Raw genomic sequence first — 26,873 nt, 5'->3', positions numbered from 1 at the left:
ATATGATTGACAGGAAAAATCATTAAAAGCTAGTCTACATGAAATTTGAATGCTTACTCTATTTTTATATTATAGATGAATAAAAATCACTTGTTTGAAAAGAACTAAATATATTAAGAGTTAAATTTGGCCCGCATAGTTTGCCATTTTTTTAAGTGTTTCAGGTACAATAAAATGTTATGTAACATTATATTTTAGAAGAGTTGATGTAAAATATATTTTTCACCTATTCATTTGATTTATATGCACTCACTGGCAGTATATGACGGCAGAAGTGACGCTATTTCTATAATTCAATCAAAATCAATCAAAAATCGACATTTTTCTTATCTTTTTATGAATGGGAAATATACAGCGTATGCTTGAACAAGGATATTTATTTTGTCACATATTAGCCTTGGCTAGATACATCGCTGATTAAAATATTTTGTTTGTTCAAGCATGAAAGTAAAACTGCTTTAAAACAAGCTGTTTTATGCTAAAAATGCAAAAATGGTGGGAAAAGGTTGTCTTTAAGATGTCAAATTTCTAAATTAAGGGCAGTTGTATCAAAATGACCATAATGTAAAAACACCACATATATATCTGTACAAAGAATTACAGTAAAATGATGATGTTCATTTTAGGGGGCCATTTTAGGCCCTTATCATATATAGTCCTTTTGTTTATTTTAATTTTAATGCCCTCCTTCGTAGGTTTGTATTTTGAATATAACGTTAAACACGGACAGCCTAACTTTGGACAGCCTTATTTAGGGAGTTAAGAGTTCAAGGATAACTTAAACATTATTTTTATGATGTTTACTAGATTGGTATTGTTGGAAGAACTGGAGCTGGAAAATCTTCATTACTGCTTGGATTATTCAGAATAATAGAGAGTGCAAGTGGCAACATTTATATTGATGGGGTAGACATATCCAAATTGGGACTACATCATTTGAGGTCCAAACTCACTATTATACCCCAGGTAATATATGCTTTATAGTTATTGTTAAGTGTCTCCACAGACAGTCTTACATGTCCAGACTTATTTCACATGTCTAGACCATAGGTTCTTTCCCATTGGCCAAACTTGGTTCGTATTTTCAACCACAGAGTGAATTTGGGTAGAGGACGTGCAGTGACCTTCAGCCAAGCTTATATTAAGCCATTAATGAGGTCATGACCTACTCCTTAACCTAGAACATATTGATCATTACCTTACCAAGTCAAAGCACAACTACCTGGTACTCATTTAAGAATGTGTCTTTTTGCATCAATTTGTATATAAACCTGCAATTCTAGCCATTCACTCACTAGAGAAATTCTATATTCAGCAGCAATTCATTAATGGTGGTGTTTGTAGCAGATCACAAAATATTGTTATTTTTTTGTCAATTCTATATTGTTCATATTATAATGCCGATGATCTAATTCTATTAGTTCAGTGATGATTTTTTTTTACCACAGTGGCCAACTATACATATGTACGAAAGCCGAGAAGGATCATTCGAGATTCGAAATACGAGATTCGAAATACGAGATTCGAAATTCGAGATTCAATATCTAAATTAACCAATCAAATCATGGATCTGAAACCTGTATCCTAGCAACATCAAACTGTTCTAAATAAAGATCATTCGTACATGCTCTTTCCTACAAATAAATGTCTTAATAGCTCTTATATAGTGGTTATAACATGGTTAAATTAACATTGATGAATTAACCCCACACAGTATAAACAATTAAAATTAGAAATAACACTGTTGGCTTTGCGAATCTAAGTGGTTTTGTTTGCCCTGTATGTATTTCCCCCCGAACAATTTTAACCCGAAGTGTATTCGCCCCAACTGTGTAAAAATCGGCTCGCGAAGAAAGATCTGTTTAATCTAAATGTTTTAGCTATGAAACGAAACTCAATGAAATAATCGACATGTCAAAATATAGGTTATGATAAAGTTTTAAACCGTAGAAGATATAATGATTTACAACCTCAAAGACAAAAATCCAGATAAGAATAGTGTATTGTAGGGTATGGCAATGCCATTGTCGATATGAGAGAGAGAGAGAGAGAGAGACAGACAGACACAGAGAGAGTTTTGTAGTGTCAAATTCAGTTTTGATTTAGAATTTGAAATTGATTTGATTTGTTACAAGCATATATAGACAATAATTAAGCCTCTAAAAGGAGAAAAGAGAGGAGGTAGCTAGGGTAGGGCAGACCAACAAGAAGCTTTAATTTTAACGGTGTTAGCGCACCTGTGATTTTCATCCTCTCTCTCTCTCTCTCTCTCTCTCTCTCTCTCTCTCTCTCTCTCTCTCTCTCTCTCCCTTTCTCTCTCTCATATCACCTAGCATTTCCTTTTCCGTGAGGGGGTTTGGGGTATTTGTGATGTCTTACATTAGCTAGCGAAAATGATAAAAAAAAACATGAAATTTTCTTTAAATTGTGTGCGGATGTTGTACTCCAATAATCTGTTTTCAGTATATACATTTCAAGAGGGGGGGGGGGGGGGCTATAAAGTCCTAATTAGTTTGCCAGTTATTCTGTCCCCACTTTGTTTTCTCTTCGTTTTCCAGGTTTTTTAGCTCACCGAGCTGAAAGCTCAAGTGAGCTATTCTGATCACATTTTGTCTGTCGTCTGTCTGTCTGTCTGTCTGTTTGTCCGTCCGTCCGTCCGTCCGTCTGTCCGTCCGTCCGTCTGTCCGTCTGTCTGTAAACTTTTCACATTTTCAACATCTTCTCAAGAACCACTGGGCCAATTTCAACCAAACTTGACACAAAGCATCCTTAGCCTAAGGGGATTTAAATTTGTGAAAATTAAGGATCAAGCCCTTTTGCAAAGGGAGATAATTAGGAATTTATGAACATTTTCGAGAAATTTTCAAAAATCTTCTTCTCATGAACCATAAGACCAGGAAAGCTGAAACTTGTGTGGAAGCATCATCAGGTAGTGTAGATTCTAATTTGTGAAAATCATGACCCCCGGGGGAAGGGGTGGGGCCACAATGGGGGGTCGAAGTTTTATATAGGAATATACAGAGTAAATCTTTGAAAATCTTCTTCTCATGAACCATAAGACCAGGAAAGCTGAAACTTGTGTGGAAGCATCCTCAGGTAGTGTAGATTCTAATTTGTGAAAATCATGACCCCCGGGGGTAGGGTGGGGCCACAATGGGGGGTCGAAGTTTTACATAGGAATATACAGAGTAAATCTTTGAAAATCTTCTTCTCATGAACCATAAGACCAGGAAAGCTGAAACTTGTGTGGAAGCATCCTCAGGTAGTGTAGATTCTAATTTGTGAAAATCATGACCCCCGAGGGTAGGGTGGGGCCACAATGGGGGTCGAAGTTTTACATAGGAATATATAGAGTAAATCTTTAAAAATCTTCTTCTCATGAACCATAAGACCAGGAAAGCTGAAACTTGTGTGGAAGCATCCTCCGGAAGTGTAAATTCAAAGTTGTGAAAATCATGATCCCCGGGGGTAGGGTGGGGCCACAATGGGGGATCGAAGTTTTACATAGGAATATATAGAGTAAATCTTTAAAAATCTTCCTCTCAGAAACTAATCAGCCAGGAAAGCTGAAACTTATGTGGAAGCATCCTCAGGTAGTGTAGATTCAAAGTTGTGAAAATCATGATCCCCAGGGGTAGGGTGGGGCCACAATGGGGGTCAAAGTTTAACAAAGGAATATATATGGTAAATCTTTAAAAATCTTTTTCTCAGAAACTAATCAGCCAGATGATTCTTTATAATTGTTAAGACTTTGGCCCCAGGACAATTCTTTGGCCTCACAAGAAGGTTCAGAGTTTATGTACGTTTATATCCTATATATAAACAATTGTTAAGGATCTTTTTGAGAACTGCAATACTCAACATATGATATGACTATAAAATCGTCCTGTTAGAAAAGGGACTAATGATTATAAACATAAGAATATCTAGGGGAAAATGGATTTTATTTATACAGGATCAACATGTATTATTGTACATTGTCCAGATAGTTTGTATTATGACTCCATTAAGCTGATTTTATCATACCTATTGTTCCTCAGGTGAGCGATGTGGCCCATGGGCCTCTTGTTTTATTTGGCTCGGCAAATTAATATAAAACTTTTTGTGTAGCTCCATAACGATGCACTGTAGATAAATTTTGAGTAGTTTTACTTTTGATAAACAGGTACATATCCGTACTTGATTTTTAATTTGACTCTTATAATCGGATTTAATATTCCAATAAATATAGGGTAGGAAAGAGTAGACGGGACTTTTTTGCGCATATCCTACTGTACCATTCATTCAACACAGGTATTAGCACTCATCGAGTTCGACTTGCTTTCCTTTTTTTCATCCACTGGATTTAAAGCTATTAATTTTTGAAAATATTTTGAAATTATGGCCTGATTATATATAAATAAGACTTGCGCTGGTGCATCTATTTACCCAAATGGACCAAAATATAACCAAATGAATCTAAAAAAATTGACAAAATTAGTTTTAATCGTACGACTCTTTTTCAATTCTAATCGGGTATGTCCTTTAGAAAAATCCACACACATTTTAGCAAATAAAACGACAATTGTTTCATTTTTTTATGGGGAGGGAGGTGGTGCCGGTAAAGGACATGTAGTGCTTGTGGCAGTTGTGCTATACTCTCATTTGTTATAATAGGTAATACTACATATTGATATAAAATGAAAGTTTCAAATTACACTGTACATAGCTTCTATCATGCATTTTGACCCGTGCGATAGTTTAAAACAATTTTCAAAGCATTTAATGTAATTCCACCGATCATTTTTGAAATTCAATTTTCTGGATCCCCGCCTGATACGTCCGCCTTCTTGTATATTAGAATTACATGTACGTTGACCATATGTACACATTAACTTAATCGGCTATGTTATGGGACGATAACATTTTTTATCAATGTTTTTGCAGGATATGTAACAAATAACAGTTTATTTGTTGGTTTTTGCACTGATTATTTGAGATAATTTGCCGCCATCTTTTATGCATTCCACACACCACTCACAGTTTCTTTATTTGGTGTTCTGTGTGTATGGCGACAAATTGGTAAATTTGCACCACTCACCCCTTGTAGCTTCATCCTGATTACATTTGATTGGCTAAGTGTAATATAGTAGTATATTAAATACACACATCTTTGTTAGCAGTGCTTATTTACATCCTTAGAGATTTACTTACAAAAAAAGTAAACATTTGTATGACTTATATGTTATTATTGGCAATTTTGGTGCGGGAGGGGGGGGGGGGGGGGGGGGGGTAGGAAACAACAGAGAAACTTAACTTGGCTGTGAAGCATATGCTTTTAATCTTTCTTATTGATATATCAATGAATGAATTATAACAAAATACATGTACAACAATTAATTTTGAAATATTTATGCACAATCAAATTTTTAAAAAGTTTTACTGTTCTCTGCACAAGAAATCGGCAATGTGAACAAATTGGCACCCTAGCTATCATCCCCACCTTTAATTGTAGAGAGTAGGTATCCTTCTATATTGAAAACAATTCCAAAAGTAAGACTCATAATAAGTTGTTTACTGAGGAAAAGAAAAAAAAAATTGTATTTATTAATAATTCCGTATAATGTGATAATATCTCAATGATTTGTTTATAATCATAGTACTAGTGTATCACTGTATGCATACATAAAAACGATAAGTAATGCTTATATTTATTAGTGAAACAGGACAGGTTATTTATATTTAGATTATTTAGATACATGTACTAATCTTCATGCGGGGATCTAGAAAGGAGGGGGTCAGGGGATCTGGACCCCCTCCTCTGGAAAATTGGAGCTTATTAAATTTACATAGTAAAATTTTTTTAAATTGGCCTAGGACCCCCTACAGAAAAAATTAGCTATGCTTATGAAGTTCCATACCATAACCGCATTTTTACACAAAAGGGGTGAATAAACCCGGGTTTTAAACTATTACTGGTGGTGATATACCCCAGGGTTCAAACGCATCAGGTGGAAATGCACCAGGGCAAACAAAATCACTTAGATCCGCGAAGCACACTGCATTATTACTAGTCTACTTAGATATTCTGTGTAAAAGTGAATACACATAATTATTTAGTTAGGTAGGGAGAAGTGAACATAGCATTTATTAAGAGCTATAAAGACATTTATTTGTAGGAAAGAGCATGTACGAATGATCTTTATTTAGAACAGTTTGATGTTGCTAGGATACAGGTTTCAGATCCATGATTTGATTGGTTAATTTAGATATTGAATCTTGAATTTCGAATTTCGAATCTCGAATCTCGTATTTCGAATCTCGTATTTCGAATCTCGAATCTCGAATGATCCTTCTCGGCTTTCGTACATATGCCTTTCTTATAATTCTTTGTCAAATCTTCTCTTTATTTTTAGAGGCCCTAGGATTATCTCATCTGCCTATTTGCAAAGTAGATCAATTGATTTCATGCTTTACAAAATCATTGACTGCATTATGATTGTAAGCCAGTTCTGATATCAGTTATAAAGTGTTAAAGGCCCATGGTATATAAAGAATTTTTGATAAAGTTTATATAATTTATGTTTAGAATTTTTGCATACATTCAATTTGATTAAATTTTTGACACATTTTCAGGAACCTGTTCTTTTCTCTGGAACCTTAAGAATGAATTTGGATCCTTTTGATGTTCATTTAGACACCACTATTTGGAGAGCGCTCGAGCATGCACATCTGAAGTCATTTGTTGAATCTTTGCCAAAAAAATTATATCACAACTGTACTGAGGGTGGAGAAAATCTGAGGTAATGTTCAAACAAAAATAACCAAAATTATTAGATATTGTTGAACTTCGATATCTCGAACAATGATATCTCGATAACAATGGATATGTCGAAGTCCCAACCTTCTATTTTTTAAAACTATTTTACCCTCCATATCTCGAATACTCCAATACCTCAAAGTTTTTAAACAGGCCCATCTGGTTCGAGACAACAAAGTTTAGCTGTAAATGTTTTAGAGATGGCCTTTAACACAATTTTTTAAGGCCTCTGAAATTAGTTATATCTATTTGAAATGTTGAGATAATAAGTATCGGTGATTGACATGCCTCACACCTCTGTTTCAAGAATTTCTAAAATACAAAACTAATTAACTTTAAATCTAATATTAAGTACCATGTGATATGGAAATCATATTGAAGAGTGTGCCTTTATTTTGAGAATATGCGCAGGGAATTTGAATCACATGGATTAAAAGTAGAGATTCATCTTTAAACATTTTTATTTGAAACAAAAGAAGGGTATGCTCATGATGGTTGTTTGATTTGTTAATTTTTTAGCTCACCTGAGCCAATGGACGAAGTGAGCTTTTCTGATTAAAATTTGTCCATCTTCTTCTTCTTCTCTATTCCAACACATGTTGAAAAAAACTAAATGCATGGTTATGATGTCAATGAAGCCCTCTACCAAAATTTTGTTTCAGGGGTTCAAGGCCCTTGGGTAAGGCCATCATGGCCCTACCCATAATGGCCTCAGAGTGAAAATGTATTAAATCTTTGAAGATTTTCTTTCCTTCCCTAAACCTTATTTTAGGTTTTTAAGTCACCAGAGTCACTGAGGTGACCTATTGCAATTGGTCTTCGTCCGTCGTCGTTTTTACATTTTTACATTTTTAACTTCTACTTGAAAACTTCAAGGCTAATTGTTACCATTTTTGGTGTGAAGCATCTTTATGGTAAGAAGAATATAAATTATGAATTTCATGGCTCTACCACCCCTAGAGCGCCAAGGGCGGGGCCAAAGATGCAAAAAAAAAACCAAATTTTCAAAAATCTTCCTCTCTACTCCCGCACATGTGACGAAAAAACTGAATGCATTCATGGCCCTGGGTCAGGGGTTCAGGTTTAAGGGTGGGACCAATATGGCTGTTTAGTAAAAATGTATTAGATCTTAGAAAATCTCATATAGTGTTTAGGGTTAGGATTTTTGCCAAAAGCATCATCATTTAGTGTTAATGTATAGAGGATGTTTAAATAAGGTCTACTGACACAGAATAAAAACTGACTGCATGTTTAGAAAAAAACATTAAGCTGTCATCGTCAATAATATTTCATGCCACCTACATGTAAGGCAAGTGTTATGGCTAGAGGGGGCGGTGGAGTATATTTGTCTTATTTTTAGCTCACCTGAACCGAAGGTTCAAGTGAGCTTTTCTGATCACCCGTTGTCCGTCCGTCCGTCCGTCTGTCTGTCTGTAAACTTTTCACATTTTTTACTTCTTCTCTAAAACAACTGGGCCAAATTTAACCAAACTTCGTACAAGGCATCCTTATGGGAAGGGAATTATAAATTGCTAACAAAAGGGCTAATCCCTTTTTAAAAGGGCGATAATTGCAAAACAGTGAAAATAGGGTGCATGTCTTTAAAAATCTTCTTCTCAAGAACCACTGCACCAGAAATGCCAATATTTACGTAAAAGCTTGTATATATAGTGAAAAAAAAAAGCAAAAATTGTGACTCCCGGACCAAAACTGGGGCCCCAGGTAGGTTTCAAAGTTTAACATAGAAAAACATAGGAAAAATGTTTAAAAATCTTCTTCTCAAGAACCACTGCACCAGAAATGCCAATATTTACACAAGAGCTTGTATATATAGTGAAAAAAATAAATTGCAAAAATTGTGACCCCCGGACCAAAGCAGGGGCCCCAGGCGAGGTTCAATGTTTAACATAAAATACATAGGAAAAATGTTTTAAAATCTTCTTCTCAAGACCCACTGCACCAGAAATGCCAATATTTACATAAAAGCTTGTATATATAATGAAAATTCTAAATTGCAAAAACCGTGACCCTCGGACCAAAACTGGGGCCCAAGACAGGGTTCAAAGTTTAACATAGAAAAACATAGGAAAAATGTTTAAAAATCTTCTTCTCAAGAACCACTGCACCAGAAATGCCAATATTTACACAAGAGCTTGCATATATTGTGAAAATAATGAATTGCAAAAATTGTGACCCCCGGACCAAAACAGGGGCCCCAGGTGGGGTTCAAAGTTTAACATAGAAATACATAGGAAAAATGTTTAAAAATCTTCTTCTCAAGAACCACTGCACCAGAAATGCCAATATTTACACAAGAGCTTGTATACATGTATATAGTGAAGATTCTAAATTGCAAAAATCGTGACCCCCGGACCAAAATTGGGGCCCCAGGCGGGGTTCAAAGTTTAACATGTATAGGAAAATGTATAAAAATCTTCTCAAGAACTACAATGCAACAGTTTGAGATATTACTATGCATACATTTTGGCTATTGTAGATTCTAAATTGTTAAATTCGTGACCCCCGGACTAATATTTGGGCAACAAGAGGGGATAGAAATATATAGGAAATATGTTTATAAATCTTCTCGAGAACTAAAATGTTACAGTTTTTGAGATTATTATGCAAGGATCCTCAAATAGTGAAAATTCTAAATTGTAAAAGCTATGACCCCCGAACCAACACTGGGGCCCCAGAAAGGTTTCAAAGTTTAACATAGAAGTATATAGGGAAAGTGTTTAAAATCTTCTTCTCAAGAACTACAATGCAACAGTTTTAAGGATTACTATGCAAGCATCCTCAAATTGTCAAGATTCTTATTTGTGTAAGCCGTGACCCCAAGACTAATAATGGGGGCCCAGAAGGGGTTTAAAGTTAACATAAAATATATAGGGAACATGTTTGAAAATCTTCTTCTCAAGAACTACAGTGCAACAGTTTGTGGGATTATTATGCAAGCATCCATGGCTATTGTAGATTCTAAATTGGTAAAATCTAATACTGGGGCCCCAAGAGGGGTTAAAAGTTTAACATAGCATGAAGTAAATAGGCAAAATGTTTTAAAATCTTTTTCTCGAGAAATGCAATGCTACAATTTGTGAGATTAATATGCATGCAACCTTGGATAATGTAGATTCAATATTTTTAAAATAGTGACCCCTGGACTAATACTGGTGACCCAATACGGATTCAAATTTTAACTTAGAAGTAGATTTGTAGATTCTAAATTATTAAAGCCGTGACCCTCAATCTAATACTGGGGCCTCAGAAGGGGTTCAAAGTTTAACATAGAAATATATAAGGAAAATGTTTTAAAATTTTCTTCTCGATAATTACAATTCTACAGTTTGTGAGATTACTATGCAAGCATCCTCAAATAGTGTAAATTGTTAAAGCTAACCATAAACCCTGGACCAATACTGGGGCCCCAGAAAGGGTTTCAAAGTTTAAAATAGAAATAGCATATGATACCAAATTTAATGTTACAAGGAACTGTTATTCGGGTGAGCGGTGTGGCCCATGGGCCTCTTGTTTTATTCTGCTGAGGAATTTCAATGAAAGAAATGAGATAATTCACATACATGTGTATTTAGAAAAGAATGAAGCTGTGTATAAGTTAAGATATTGTGAAAGTAAATTGAGTTATCGTCCCTTGCTTTTTATAATGGAGTTATTTTCCCTTGCTTCTTCAAAATGAAGATATTAATCATTAAATATAATGTAATTTAAAAGGAGTTGTATGATATTTTTATTTATTGAAACAAAAACAGTTTTTGAATTCTTTAAACAAACAAATATATCGAGACTCATGCATTAATAGTAAACTAATAATTGGCTAACCAAAATCACTGATATAAAGTACATGTAAAATGATTTTGGTATAAATACCAAATGGTGTACACAGGTATGCAGTGATAGAAAATTCAGATGTTGGACCAGATATACTGTACAGTACATTTTTGATTCATCATTTTTGTAAGCTGTTCTCTTTCATGTTTTTTGTCTAAATGCCCACAGGGAGAGTTTCTGTCTGCCCTGGGGATGGGGGATGGGAGGTTGTTTTAAATAAAACAACTCTACTAGCCACCTTGTTTTAGTTTATCTATGAAAACATATACACATAAAACCTATCTTGAAAGTATAAAAATTTATCCTCGACTATTTTCTTGTACATTTTCAATATCAAGTCATGCTCTCTAATATGATCTTTATAAGTTTTTCGCTAAAATTATAGGTTTCATAGTCCTTTTTCAAAGATTTCAGGCAGGAAGGTGGTCATCATTACAATATTATATTTTTTGTACTCCAGAATGAAACTTAATTAAATGTATATATGAGACTCCTCGACAAGTTTGTGTATGGACTATGGTACTCAGGTGACTGTTAAGGCCTATTGGCCTCTTGTTTCCACGGGTATCCAATTTCCACTTTGTTCGTGATGATTTCCGAATCGCAGAAAATTAAGCAGCGTAAATTTGATACAAAGTTTTGTTCCTGTAAAACAGTTCTTACTTTCATTTTTAGGCGGAAGCGCCTATTGCAATTGCTTTCATGACCTTCTACGTCAAAGGTCAAATTCCTGCCCTTTTTCGTGGTAAATCTATTGGATGTTATTTAAACTAAGGGCACACAACTCTCTACCCCCCCCCCCAATGTTCGACCTCCGTTCAAACTTCGTTTTTGATAATAGAACTGTGGTATGTCTCTAAATGTTTACTTCATCGTTTTTAATTATCCATTAAAATGCCTATAGCAAAGATAGCAAGTGGTAGATCTATGAGTTTATGTTTTTGATAGTACAGAAACGAACGATAACTCTTGCGATGGTATGCGACATAAACAAAGGATAAGCACAGAGTCTGATGCCTGTAGATGAAATTGCGAGGGAAAAAATAGTTCAATTTGAAATTGCGTGTTTATGATTAATTGATAGGGAAACAGGTATTGAATGCTTTTTTATAAAAAACAACGGTGTGAATTAATCTATTTAAAAAAGATTATTAGCATGATACCATGCCTATAAATTATTTGTAAACATACCAACGTTTCGCGTAGTAATATCAGACAATACTGCATATATGCAGTGTAAAATTTTTGTCAACAAACCCACGTTGAGAACAACTGGTGACTGTCCATCTTCGACATAGTAAGGTAAGTTAGGAAACTAATGTGTTATTTCTCATTGTATAAACGTTTGCCTCATCATTTTAGATTTTTGTGTTACAATAATGGTGATAACTCTCCTTCGCCACTGCGCACATGTACAGAGTTCGACAATACTCGGCCAACCGAGGGATGAACTAGATTGGAAGAAGAAGATAATGTTTTCTTGATCAAGGAGCTGGTACATTCTTAATCCGAAATTCCTCTGACTCTAATCCCCGCTTGTATATTGTGACGTGCGGGGGAGACATGTCAAAACATAAAAGCGGCGGTTAGAATCAGAGAAATCTCGGATAAGTACATAAATTTTATGAAAGGATTTATATTGTTTGTGTTAGGCATTCATTGATAATTCTGAAATGTTGGTCTATAGTTATGAATACTGTAGAAGACGAGGCCTATATATAGGATTTCTTTAAAGATTAAAATTTAGCACAATGGAATCGCATATAACGGAAGAAAACATTTCCTTTTTTTAAACCTTTAATATTTTGTGACACCTTTTTAGATCTATTATTACTTATTAAGTAAGCTTCGCTTCGCCATCTATGAGATTGATCAACCCAATATATTTCTGTAGTGAGTCAGTAACTAACCTAATAAGTGTTTTGTGTTTCCCGAGGACTATCAAGCGACATATTTATTCACAAATAGCGATGATCTACATAAAGCCATGTACAAGATGTCTAACATCTCGTCCAATTTAACTCATTTAAACTCTTCAAAATTTTCAATCTCACCTTTCAAATATTCTTTAAAAATCCTTGCTTCACCCATGTTTACTTAGGTGGCAGGGGACAGTTTTTTTGATACGGTTCATTGTAGCCAAGGGATGCATGTCTTCGGGACTCTGTAACTAGAATTTCCTCAGTTCCCATTCAGCACAAATACCTTTAATTCACTCTTTATAAGGCCAATCAACAATTTCTGAAGAAAATTACTAGTCAAAACCTGTAAAATTCTCTGCATACTGGTTTATATGAGATTTTGACCCTTTCATATTTTGCTAATTTTTCATGATTTTTCAGCTTTTTAGACCTCCCCCAGCTAATTCCCTGCAGAGGGTTGACCTTCCGTACCGCATGCATGTTGCACTATCACATGCAAGAAACTTACCGGTGTATAGTTTACAATGTCCCATCCACCTACTTTTCGTGTTATTTTACCTCCCGTCTGTAACTTGCAATTTCACTGTGTAAAGTCAGCACAACAGTCATAGCCGCAGGTTTCGTATTTTACTTCTGATTCTCATGTACCTAACATAAGGGGCCTACATATTGCATATCAATTTCAACAAGAGCCACCCCTCTAACTAATGATAATCATTAAAAATCATTTCATGAATTTTAGCAACACTCATAAGCCTTCAAATACAGCAATTCTCAATTTTACAAAAATATTGACGGGTACTTTATTCGAAACTGTCCCTTGCTACCTTTAACATACACTAACATTCTCTGAAAAGTCATCTTGTCTTAAAATTAGAAAGCTTATGCTATTCTGAAAAAAAGTACACCACATTTTGCCAATTCCATTGAGGTTTAAGAAAAATATGGCCATTTAAGTGAACCCACCATTTCCACTTTCCTCTATTTAACACAGATTCACAGGGCTCTCCATAAATAAAGCATCTTTACCTAATCTTTTAGAGGTCAACTGTTGTTCAACCTCCTTAAATAAGAAACCTTATTCAATACTACATACATCTGCTTGATATAATCATGATAAAAGCATCACATCACTTAGAAATACCCTTACATGTATACCCTCCCCCTATCTTTTGATTTTCACAAGAAGTATTAGTTTGAACACTTTAACCTAATATTATGAAACTTGTGGCAGTTTCCTTGAGTCATTTCTTACACATATTTGAAAACAACCATCACTGATATTTAAAATTGATCTTTGTTTGGTAAATGGATGATTTGTAGCATTTTTATTCACAAAAAGTCATGTCGCCCTACATGTGATTTCTTGTTTTCATGAAAAACTAAGCCTGTAATCATATTTAGTGGATATCTTATATATTCTGGTTTCTAGTCTCCTTTTAACTTTGCTAAATTAGTAAGACCTACGAGTGTGATGTGTGCGTTTAATTAAAATGAAATTCAAACACACCCGGGTACCTGGGGACGGATGAGAATTCCATGAAAAATGTTCAAATTTTTCATGTTTTTCTACATTTTTGATGCATTTATACAATAAAAGGGTAAAAATATGTTGGTTTTTGTTCATTACAAGAGTAATTATCATAGCAGATGTTATTTCAAGGTCAAATGTACATTTACATATCCTACATGTAATGGTAATGGAGTCCATTGGAAAGAGGGGTTGGCTTTTTCAATTCTGTAAATACATCTAAAATACCATTTTTTGATAGGAAGGAGCAAAAACTTGACTTTTTTGACATATTGTATACTTTGATAACTGCATTTGTCTACATGTAAAGTTCATTTGAAATAAAAATATGCTGTTTTAAAAATATTGGGTGATATAAGTCAGGGGGCTTAATGTTATTTCATAAAATCAGACAGCAAAATGGCTGCAAATTCATAAATTTAATGATTTAATCGATAAAAACTGTTTTAAAGTATTTATTCTTATCTCAGCAATTAACTTAAGCCTATTAATTGTCATCAGGATAGGAAATACCTACTCTCTTAGCCAATTTACTCTATTGGTGGTCATTCTACACATTTAAGAGGGAGTTACTCCCCTTGAATATTTTAGCTAATAAATCATGTAATGACATCTATAGCAAAGAAAATCATCCATTTTCACAAAATGTATTACTTATGGTACAAAATCCACTCAAAATTCCACTTAAAGGAGAAATATGAAAAAACCATGTAGTCTTGAAGGTGGCAGGGGACAGTTTTTTTGATACGGTTCATTGTAGCCAAGGGATGCATGTCTTCGGAACTCTGTAACTAGAATTTCCTCAGTTCCCATTCAGCACAAATACCTTTAATTCACTCTTTATAAGGCCAATCAACAATTTCTGAAGAAAATTACTAGTCAAAACCTGTAAAATTCTCTGCATACTGGTTTATATGAGATTTTGACCCTTTCATATTTTGCTAATTTTTCATGATTTTTCAGCTTTTTAGACCTCCCCCAGCTAATTCCCTGCAGAGGGTTGACCTTCCGTACCGCATGCATGTTGCACTATCACATGCAAGAAACTTACCGGTGTATAGTTTACAATGTCCCATCCACCTACTTTTCGTGTTATTTTACCTCCCGTCTGTAACTTGCAATTTCACTGTGTAAAGTCAGCACAACAGTCATAGCCGCAGGTTTCGCATTTTACTTCTGATTCTCATGTACCTAACATAAGGGGCCTACATATTGCATATCAATTTCAACAAGAGCCACCCCTCTAACTAATGATAATCATTAAAAATCATTTCATGAATTTTAGCAACACTCATAAGCCTTCAAATACAGCAATTCTCAATTTTACAAAAATATTGACGGGTACTTTATTCGAAACTGTCCCTTGCTACCTTACAATGTTTTGTTGCTATTCAATTTTAAATGTTTTTCTCCCTTTCCTCTGCAGAGATTTTAGCAATTTCGACGCTGCCATTTTGTTCTGCTCCAGACTAAACAATGTGACGTCAATATTCTAAGGGCAACTACTCTAATTTTAAAGAATTTCAAAGGGCAACTACTCCAAATACTTTAAGAACTTACGGCATGCGGTTTATGTATTAAATGCTATGAAATGTCGAAATGAGTAAGCGAAGCGTCGACCATTGACGGCCATATTGCCTAATATTATTTCTCACAGAACAAATATAGAGATATATGAGGCAATCATGTGCTACCAATGAAAATGTAACATTTCAGTCCAAGGGAAAACAGATGTTCATATGGTGATTTTATAATACGTTACGAACTGCACTCTATGATATAGGGTTCATTCATTTTGCTTACAAAAAGTTACAATATTCAGCTTGGTTTTAAAATGACTATTGAATAATGCAAATGGATTTTCTCTAAAAATATCTCAAATATAGCTTTTAAGTATCACACAAGATGCAATTGATTGGTTGATATAATAAATATTCCAGATAGGCTATTACAAAGATATTTAATTGAACATTTAAAAATCAAAGTTAACATGATTTATCCTTTTACCTACTGTATTTACTTGTATCTCAGAATTACGTTATCATTACTCTATAAAGAAAGTGACTAAAATTTCCTATGGAAATTTCTCTACATCATAATTTATATGATAGTTTCGATGACTGCATCTTTTTTTTTTAATTTTAAAATTTTCAATTCATGAGAACTTAGACTATATACCAGAATATCTTTGATCTACCATGTTCATGATTAATTGCAATTCCAAAAAGACTCACTTATATACCTGACAATGATTATAGAAAATAACCTAACATATATCTATTTGTTCTATATGTATTTGTTAAATTCTTTCAGATGAATGTCAAGAAACTGATTAACATTAACTGACAACAGGAGACAATGAGAGCCCAACATCATTCTTCATCTCTGGTGAAGGGGAGAGTTGCTAAATTTGGGCGCACAGCAAAATTCAAGCAAAACAAAGAAAAAGACGGATGCTATAAATGCGGTGTTGGCTTCCCAGTTCAGCGCTTTTAAAGAGGGACAAACATTGCATGTTTGCAACTTCTAAATGGAAGCAGGGTATCTAAAATTTGCTGGAATCCTCATCTTAATGGCCTTAAGGAGGTGATTGCAAGGGTCCTTGAAAAAAATCTATCCAATCAATTTTTCTCCTTTCTACATATATTTTACCTTATATGAGTAGTTAGAAAATTTCAACTATAATTATCGTTGATTTAAGGGTGGTATGGTTGCCATAGCAACCACATTTTTTCCAGTATTTTATTTTAATTGGGTTATGATTAAATACGCCAGGTAAAAAAATTATGAATTACAAAAACAAGCAATAACCATCAATTATTATTTAATACCATTCACAGTAAATAGAAATATAACTTTCATTCAAAATAATCATACAAATTACAATGCCACTGCCTTGTATAATACATACTCATCATAAATTGAACACATTTTCATAGTCTGGAGACATGTTTTTTGATCCTCAAAAATTTAATAACCAATCAAACTTCTTAATTTTAATAAATGTTGTAAAACATATCTGTAGTAACATAAATACAAAATATCAAGTGAGGTATTCGAGTTACTTTTTACACGACGTCACAATACTTGTACCCTCCCCCCTCAATTTTCAGACTTTTTAATGCATTTTGCTCATGAACCAATACATGATGTTGACAATCATAATAAATGAACATTCAAGGTGGGAAATGCAATAAATCTATGTTATAATAAAATTTCAATCAAATTTCATATGATTTTTGGCAAGTTTGCTACAACTTTTATGACCACAGAGTTGATTTATACCATTAGACATGACTCCTACCCTTTATTTACAAATTCAATGTAGGTTAAATTAATCTTTCCCTAAAATACATATAATAAATCATTGGTCTGACATTACTGGATGTCAATTCAGTTTTAAATGTTGCATAGTATTTCAAACATATTCCATTTTTGTGTATGATATATGGAAGATTATATACTAGTAAGTGCAAAAAGGTCATTTTGATACGTTTCATATAAACGTTATCCTACATAAAAAATTATATAACAAAAATATTGTCACATAACCAGTTAATCAATACAACAAGAGAAAAGATGCTACTGTGACAGAGAACTGGGTATTTGTGTTAACAGATCCATAACCGATTGTCAACCCTGAATTGATAAATACTACATATCTAGAGAAATGAATTACTCTATATGCAATATTTTGCAAGAAAATATGTAAGTTCAACAACTAATATTTTCTTAAAAGTTAAAATAATACACAAATGAATCCACATCTTTGGTTAATGCACAAATGACCTGATAAACAAACACTTCCTATCAGTATCTTGAAAACTGTAGTAAGAATTATCTGTACAGTAGGGGTATACTATATGCAATTTTTACAATAAAAGTTCAACAAATAGCATTTTTTCACAACTTATCAAAATTCAAAATCCAAGTAAAATGCACATCTCTAATGTATGCATGTACAATTGATCTGCAAAATAATTTATTAGAGTGTGTGCATACATTTAATGGAGATAAATAGTTTTACAGAACACAATACAATTAAATTTAATTACGATATTCCCCGTGGCTTTCTTGTTTAAGTATGAACTAATTATACTCATGCTCGGAAGGAGAGGGGGTATATTGTTTTACCCTTGTGTGTCTGTTTGTCTATAACACAAATTTTGTCAAAGATATCTCAGCAACAATCGCAGATGCTTGAAATTTTAACTCAGTCTTTGTTAAGGCATGCCATACAGTAGGATTCATTTTTCAAAATATTTGATGTCAACTTCCCGTTGCATGTAATGTTAATTATGTTATTTTGTATACACACCAAAGCAGGGGTATCACTAGTAAGCATTAACTCACAGATATCTTGTTGTCATATCTTTAATAATATAGTAATATTCTTGTTCTAAATGCCATTATAAACTGAAGAATTTTGGAGAAAAAACTTTTATATACAGTTTAATCACTATATTTTCCATTACTTGACGTACAGTACCGATCAGACCCAACCTAGCAGAAAGTAAACCCCAACTAAACCCTGGGTTTACTAGAGTGGATCCAGAGTAAACCCAGAGTGCAGATGCTACATGTGTATTCGGAATATACAAGGGGCAGGAATTACAGGCAATAGGATGATAAGATAAAATGCAGGTCTGCTTCACACTTCAGTGGGTATAGTTGACTCCAAAAGCAATTCTCGAGTAAACCCAAAGTAAACCCTGAGTGGACCCAAATTTTCAAAAAGTACACCCAAAGTAAACCCAGAAAGTAAACCCAGGGTTTAGTTGGGGTTTACTCTGGTGTTAGGTTGGGTCTGATCGGTACTGTATGTAATATACCAAAATAACCTTACAAATATTAATAATTCATATCGTGTGATCTTCTTATATATCTAATCCTTTATTTGCAAAATACATGTATACTTTTGAAAATAAATTATTTTAGGTAACACACACATCAATTCAAAATATTTTATAGATGAATTTTATTTTTAAATCCATGTTTTCTTTATTGGAGGTCAGATATATTATAATGAAATATTGCTTGATAACATATCCATTATTCATTTTCATTAACACATTTTAGAATATCCTGCTGAAAAAGACAGCTGTCATTGGTATAATGGATGCAAGTGAATTGAAATGGAACACTCCAGGATTACCCGCTTTCCAAATACACAATTACGACATGCAGCTATAAAGGGATTCTTTGGAAGTCTATGTTCTGTAATGGGGAATTCCATTCGTATTAAAATAAAAACTTAAAAGTTAAAAGTTCAAATGTCTTCAGTACTAGAGACCTGTGATATGACAGTACAACATAGAGCAATTGTAAAGAACACATAATTTGTACATAATTGAATACCAATCTATAGTTATCCCTAAATTACTTGGCTTTTACATTGTATTGTAATTCTCAACATTTGCATATATGTTTGATCTTTGTAAAATATGTTTGGTGTACAGTACAGTAAGTAAATACATTCTTTCAAAGTTTTAAACATTTGTCACCAAAATGTATGAACTGCAATCTGAGGATCATTTAGAGGTCTGCAATACTCCACAGTCATGTAAAATGACATAGAAATCATCCTGTTACTGTTAAACTTGAGAAAATTTTAAGATAACTTCAAAATCTCTTTATTGATTACCTTTTTACTACACATTGTCCAGATATTTTGTGTATTATTCTATAAAGCTGATTTCTCAATGGCTATTGCTTCTCAGGTAAGCAAAATGACACACAGATTACTTGATTGTGTAAAATACTGTAATCAAGTGTAACTTCTGTATTTTGGTGAAACATTATTGTTAAGAATAAAATACTGCAGTTTCAGAAGTTCAGTTTACTAAATTCTAATACTATAATATTCTTTCATCATTTTGATGTCAGAATGACTATTTTTGATAAATCGGCATAATAAATGAAAATGTATTCCTGTAAGTTCAGCTTGCATATAAGTATCAACTGTTTTATAATGTACTTCAAAAAATAATTGTGTTGATGTTTAAATTGCTTTTCTCATCTAATCTTTATTTAAGGCATGACTCAGACTAATATGGTGCAGTAGCTGAGTATTTCCACATTTACTACATGTATATACCTTAACTGATATATTAGAATAGTGTTTTCTGTTATCAAACTAATTCGTACGGAGAAAATAGTTATAATAACACTATGACATCGACAACTTGCAATCATGCTTCCGCCTATCAGTACTTTCAGTACTTTGATTGAGTAAACAGGTAATTAAGTAGAAGTACAGTGAACTGTGCTCAGTTAGTTTCGTTAGGGGTATAAATTGCGGGAATGGGGACAAGTCATTTGTTGTACATTTTAATCCTGAAAATTACAAGGCAAATTGTCACTTGGTCATTTTAATTATGTTTTATTTTGGGAAGCCTCTCTGCTTTATATTCCTGTGCATTGTATGATTGTAGAAGTTGATTTTATGCATGTTGAGTGCATTATAAATGAAACGGAACATTATAAAAGATTGACTATGAAAAGCCTGCAGGTCTCTTACCAAAAGTTTACAATTTTCGGCCCCTGGAGCTAGGGTATAGGGCTAGCAAAATACACTGCTGTGTGGTACAATGATTTTTGAATAAATGTCAAATGTCACAAATTTGATTGCCTTGTGAAATGAGAGAGTAGCAAAGACTGAAACCATGTTTGCCTAATTTTCCTCCGAGTATTGCAAAGATATAACTGGCATATTCTGTAAGAATTAATTAACATTAGAATTGGAAGAAATTTAGTATTGAGGTACCGTACATTATTGTTTGTGGCATAAGCTGAAACCTCAAATGAGCCTTTCTGATCACATTCTGTCTGTCGTCCATCTGTCTGTTTCAGTATACTTGAAGTTTCAAGGTAAAATGGGAAGGTCATAGCAGAATAACATGAGAAATCCTTGTCTGGAGCATATTGATGCCCCCCTTTGAAGAAGGGAGGGTAGATTGCTTTGCTGCTGTCTGTCTGTCAATCCACCAACAGTTTCCATTCATTTTCTTCGCAGAGGATGAACATATTGGAAGAAATTTGGTATACCAGGTCTAGGCAACCTCCGTTTTTGGAGGATAGATTTTATCCTCCGTTTTTGGAGGATAGATGTATGCGCCCCCTGGTGGATCTTTACAGATGAAGGGCAATTAACTCTGTTTTTACAAAGGGAGTTAACTATGAATAAAATATAATTAGTATACTATAAAAATATCACCTTATTTAGCTATTAATAATTATAATTATTGATAATATTTAATAAATATTTAAGTTTAAATAATTGCAGGGCTGATTTTAAAGAAAAATATTTTATGTGAAGACTCTCACATTTTTTTTCAATATTGTGGATAATTGATATCTATAAATGGTATTTTGATTAATAAAATTTAACAATGTCTTTTTGTGTGAAGGGATTAAATTTAAATGATACTTAATAACATGTGAATTAATTAGAATAAGAGCTACAAAGTTCCTAAGGTATATGCAAACATTTACTTTGTACATGTACAATATAGCAGATCAAGATATCTATTGTGTGTCTCTAAACGTGAATGAACTAATTAATGTTTTAATGAGTAATAAACATCACTATTTTGTGATTTTTATTAAATGAAACATGTAAATAGTCTATGTCATTTGTAAAACTGAACACAGGAAGTACACACTTTCAAAGCATATTGTGAAAATACTATACATAGAATTTCAAATCGCCGCATACAATCATTAGTTTATTCCCTTAGCTTTAATTCCCATATGGTCTGGTGCTTGCATTTTCTCATTAAAGATATGCACGAAGCCTTTGAAATATACCCATGCTATCCTCCAAAAATGGAGGATAATTTCACCCACAATGCAAAGTGACTTTCCATATATGGTAAAAATCAGCAGCCATCTTGAAATTGAGCTATCCTCCAAAAACGGAGGTTGCCTAGACCTGTATACAGGTTTATCATGATAATATCTAGGTCAAGTTTGATATTGGGTACGATCGAGCAATATTTGATGTGTTATGGCCCTTGGACATAGAAAAATTCCAGTTATTTGCAGTTTCCATTCATTTTCTTCGCAGAGGATGAACATATTAGAATGAAATTTGGTATACAGGTTTATCATGATAATATCTAAGTTTGATATTGGGTACGATCAAGCAATTTTCGACAGAGTTATGGCCCTTGGACTTAGAAAAATTCCAGTTATTTGCAGTTTCCGCTCATTTCTTCGCAGAGGCGGTGCACGTATTGATATGAAATTTAATATACAGGTTTATCATGATAATGTCTAGATAAAGTTTGATTTTAGGTATGATAGAGCAATTTTCGACAGAGTTATGCCCCATGGACTTAGAAAAAATCCAAATATTTGCAGTTTACGTTCATTTTTTTTTTTTGATGTTTCCGAGGGAGGGGGGCATAAGTGTTTCACAAACATCTCTTGTTTCTCTCTGTTTGGTCCAACCTGGCTCATACTTCACTAACAAGGCGCTTTTGACCAAAAAGTATGCAGTAACCTTGAATGCTGTTTGTAGATGAAGTGTCAAGGTCATATCAGATCAATCGAAAATCTTTTTTTAAAGAGCATGTATACTCTCCGCTTAGCACTATTTTGCTCATACTGCACATAAGCAGAGCTTTTGAGTAAAGGGTATGCAGTGTCCTTTAACCAAGTTTCAAGGTAAAATGATAAGGTCATAGCAGAATTACATGAACGATCTTTGTCTAAAGCATATTTTCTCTTCTTTTGGTCCAATCTGGCTCATACTGCATGTACAGGGTGCATTTGATCAAAAAGTATGCAGTTAGCTTGAATGATGTTTGTTTTTGTAGATCAAGTGTCAAGGTCATATCGGATTATACAAAAATTCGTTTTCTTTAAAAGCATATATATTTTCCACTTAACCCTATTTGACTCATACTGCACATTTTAACAGATATTTGGGATTAACTGAGTGCAGTGACTTTGAAGCAAGTCAGTGTGAAGGTCGTCCGATCTCTTTATAACTAGTTTTAGACCATATATTATTTCCTATTTGTTTAATCTTGCTCAGTTTGAATGAAAATGCCTGTATGTAAGGGGTAATGAGATTGAATTAAAAGTTCTATGCCAGCTGGAAAATTTGGTCAAGGTCAAAGCAGAATTGTCCAAAATGCTTTTCATCTCATTGTCCATCAATTAAGCAGGGCCTTTTGAGATGGTCACGATCTCAATGTTGTTTAGTTGAATCTATTGCCTGCTTGATTCATTTGGACTTGCTTTACTTAGCAAAGTTGCTGATATGCTCTTTGTTTGACACAAGTAATGACTGATGAATTCTATTTGTGCTTATTTACAGTGTTGGTCAAAGACAACTTATATGTTTGGCAAGAGCACTTTTGAGGAAAACCCAAATTCTTATACTTGATGAAGCAACAGCAGCAGTTGATATGGAAACAGACAAATTGATTCAAGAAACAATCTGGCAAGAATTCGAATCGTGCACAATTCTTACCATTGCACATCGTTTAAACACAGTCTTGAACAGTAACAGGTTAGTATGTATTAAATAAGAATTATGTAAACAAAATATAAACGGAAGAATTAGCATGCAATGCTAACAGTTATTAGTTTGAATTGTGACTTTTTCTGATAAGGAAGCTAAAATAATCGGGTAATCTATTGCTATATTGGGTTGTCTATCAAATTTACTGAAACCAAGATCACTGGACCATGATGACTCCCTATGAATGATGCTAAATTTAGCACAGATTATAAAGGAAACTAATTTCTTTAAAAAACCACATGCATTAAAATTAGAATATTTAACACACACAATCATACTTATTATGCATTTGGTGAGTTCTATGGGCAGCGGAAAGAGTGAAAAAGACGCTTATGCAAAACCAATAAATACAAGACAGACTAGCTTAAGACAAAACCAACAGGCTCTTTTGCAAAATCAACAGACATTTTGCAATACAAACAATCACCGATACAAAAGAACAGTCATGCACTGAATTAATGATGGATGGCAAGCAAAGAGGCATCAGGAGAAATTGTACCCCGAAGAAATCGCAACCTGAAGAAAACATACCTTTGTATTACAGGGAACGTTTTATGGGCGGATCCAGAATTTTTATCGAGGGAGAAAGGAGTGGTCCGAGGGATATTTAGGTTTGCCACCAGTGGAGTAGTTGTGGTGGTACAGGGGATGGAGGGTCCGAGCCATATATTCGGAAATTTTGCTTTGTGAATTTAAGAAGTTGAGTTGAGTGGTGATGGGGGGGGGGGGGGGGGTCTGGACTTTATCTTATCTACGTAGCAAAGACTTTTAAGCTCTGTATTTTGTTTGTAACTTGAATTTCAAAGTTTGGTCAAACATATAAACCATCAATTTACCATTTTAGACATAAAAATTCAAAAAATAAAATCTTATTGGGGGAGGGGGCTCAAAACTTCGTCTTCTTATTGTAACGGGTCTATCCAGGGATAAGTCCCATAGATAATCCAAGTTCGGATGGATAAAAAGAATAACAAGCTTAAGAATTTCAGGGTTTAAAGAGTTACATTTCATTTTGTGTAAATCACAATCATGCCAAACAAGCCTAAAAGATATAAAACAATGTCATATAAAATCCAAGAATGTAATAATTACCATTATTGTAGGTAGAGATTTAGGCCTAAATCCCTGTAATACGTCGAATTGCTAATTAATAATCTGCAAATTGTTACTGATTAAACAAAATGTTGATGCACATATTATACAGTGTACATGTATAACAATACTAAATACCGTCCAAATACTATAGACTCCAGTGCGGCTAATATATATGGATACATAGATGTATAGACATAAAAGATATACGGATACACAAAGAGCACACGGCGGGTGTGACCGGTGAGAAGAAGATGCTCACTCCTCCTAGACACCTGATTCTACCTCTATCTTTTTAGAGGTCCGTGTTGCTCTGCATATGTTTTTCGTTTTGTGGAATTTTGAGATGGTAGACGGTTTGTTATTGTCATTTTTACATACACATGATATATAAGTGAATCCACACAATCAAATATACACAAAGCATCACATTATTCTCATCATTGTTTTCATCTTTTAATTCTCAAAAGGTCAAAGTTGTCGTTGTAAACGCATGTCGATGTCTTCGCATCTATACAAATTTCTTAAATAAAATACAATAACTATTATAATAATTTTTTTTTTAAATACAATATCTAGTAAGCAGTTTAGGAAGAAAATGTATTTTTATGCTCTTAAATATTTTGATCGCAACATTAAGTGGGAGAAAGGGGGGGGGGCAGAACAAAATATAGGGAATTGGAATTTAACATTGTACCCCTACCAAAAGTTTAGTTTTATATCTTGCATAGGATTTTCTTATTTTCGGTAAAAATGGCATTCCTTAAAGGTGCAATGTCAAAAATTAAGTGTATGCAAAAATAAGTGTAAAATTCGAATACTTCACAGTATTTATTTTTTGTTACTCTACCAAGGGGCTCTAGCGATACTTTAGTGCATGCCTGTTGGTATTGCATCGATGAACATCTGTTTTGCAACGGTGTTTGGTAAACAAATCTAAACTCCATGTTACCAACACTTAGTACATGTTTGTTATTTTTCACAAAAAAAATTTTTGTATGTTTTAGAGTAATGGTATTAGATGCTGGACGTATCATTGAATTTGACAGTCCATCGAAGTTGCTGAGCAATGCAGATAGTGTGTTTTTCAAGATGGCCTGTGATGCAAATTTGGTGTGAACGAAACTTGTATTTTAAAAAAAATATATTGATTGTACACAAAATGAAGAAATAAAGACTGTTTTCACCTTGAAAATGTTGCATTTGAAGCTCACTTCAGTTAAGTATAAAAGCCCAGATGGCTCATTCGAGATTCGAAATACGAAAATCGAATTCAAAATTCAGGATTCGTTATCCAAATTTAAAAATCAAATCATGGATCTGAAAGCCTGTATCCTAGAGACATCATACTTGTCTAAATACATGCTCTTACTGACAAATAAATCTTTTGCATTCCAAACCAGCTGAGAAGTTTTATGATTATTCCCTCTCGCAACTTGTTGCGAAGGGGATATAGCATCGCTACCGTGCGTGTGTGTGTTCGTATGTGGGTATGTGTGTGTGCACTCCATTTCAATTTTCTAGTAAATTAAAAAAAAAACTTCCAATAGAATGTCCTCAACCTTTGCACAAATATGCCTCATTGTAAAAAATTAAAACAAATGCAATGTCATATTAATTGGTCAAATTTTTATGAAACTCAGATAAAATTACACCATTGTAAAGGGACAAAATTCGTTCAAAACTAAAAATATTTATCATAGATTGCACACTTCTGTAAAATAACAAATAAAAAATGCATGTGCCTTTCCAAACCATTAATACTATTACAAATTATTATTTCATTAAATCAATGTCATAATCAACTTTGTATACGAGTTATCAATCGAAATTTCTGAGTAAGAGACACTAAGAGTTATCAATCACCCAGAGCGAAAGTAGCGTGACAGAACAACGTTACGGTGAGTTAATAGAGTTAATAGCTTAATGTGTGTTTGAATGTTTGTTATTATCCCCTCGCGCAACTTGTTGCGAGGGGATATAGCATCGCTGCTGTGTGTCCATTGTCAGCTCTTAACAAAATTCCAAGAAAACCCTCTAATGAATATTCATCAAACTTTGTACACTTCTTTGGCATGGTAAAAGGACAAACCCGGTTTGATTTCGAAATCAATTGATATAACATTGTTTAAATTATCGTAAAAA

The 26,873-nt window shown here is 33.7% G+C and overlaps 1 protein-coding gene across 6 annotated transcripts in view; it reads left to right on the top strand.

Moving 5' to 3' along the window:
* The window catches only part of LOC105340715 (multidrug resistance-associated protein 1), a 411,670-nt gene extending 385,747 nt beyond the window's left edge, over positions 1 to 25,923 (top strand). For 4 of the 6 annotated variants that reach the window (XM_066065106.1, XM_066065104.1, XM_066065103.1 and 1 more), the window contains 4 exons: positions 808 to 966; positions 6,616 to 6,782; positions 23,430 to 23,624; positions 25,736 to 25,923. In XM_066065106.1, the coding sequence (XP_065921178.1) occupies positions 808 to 966; positions 6,616 to 6,782; positions 23,430 to 23,624; positions 25,736 to 25,847 (633 nt within the window). In that variant the 3' untranslated portion in view covers positions 25,848 to 25,923. Of the gene's footprint in view, positions 1 to 807; positions 967 to 6,615; positions 6,783 to 12,010; positions 12,774 to 16,414; positions 16,688 to 19,180; positions 21,139 to 23,429; positions 23,625 to 25,735 lie in introns of those variants that run through there. The other 2 variants (XR_010707346.1, XM_066065105.1) reach the window with 2 other exon arrangements.
* Positions 25,924 to 26,873: the final 950 nt, after the last annotated feature.

This window comes from Magallana gigas, chromosome 7 (genome assembly GCF_963853765.1).
Source record: "Magallana gigas chromosome 7, xbMagGiga1.1, whole genome shotgun sequence".
Taxonomy (NCBI): domain Eukaryota; kingdom Metazoa; phylum Mollusca; class Bivalvia; order Ostreida; family Ostreidae; genus Magallana; species Magallana gigas.
This window is presented reverse-complemented; position numbering and strand designations above follow the sequence as displayed.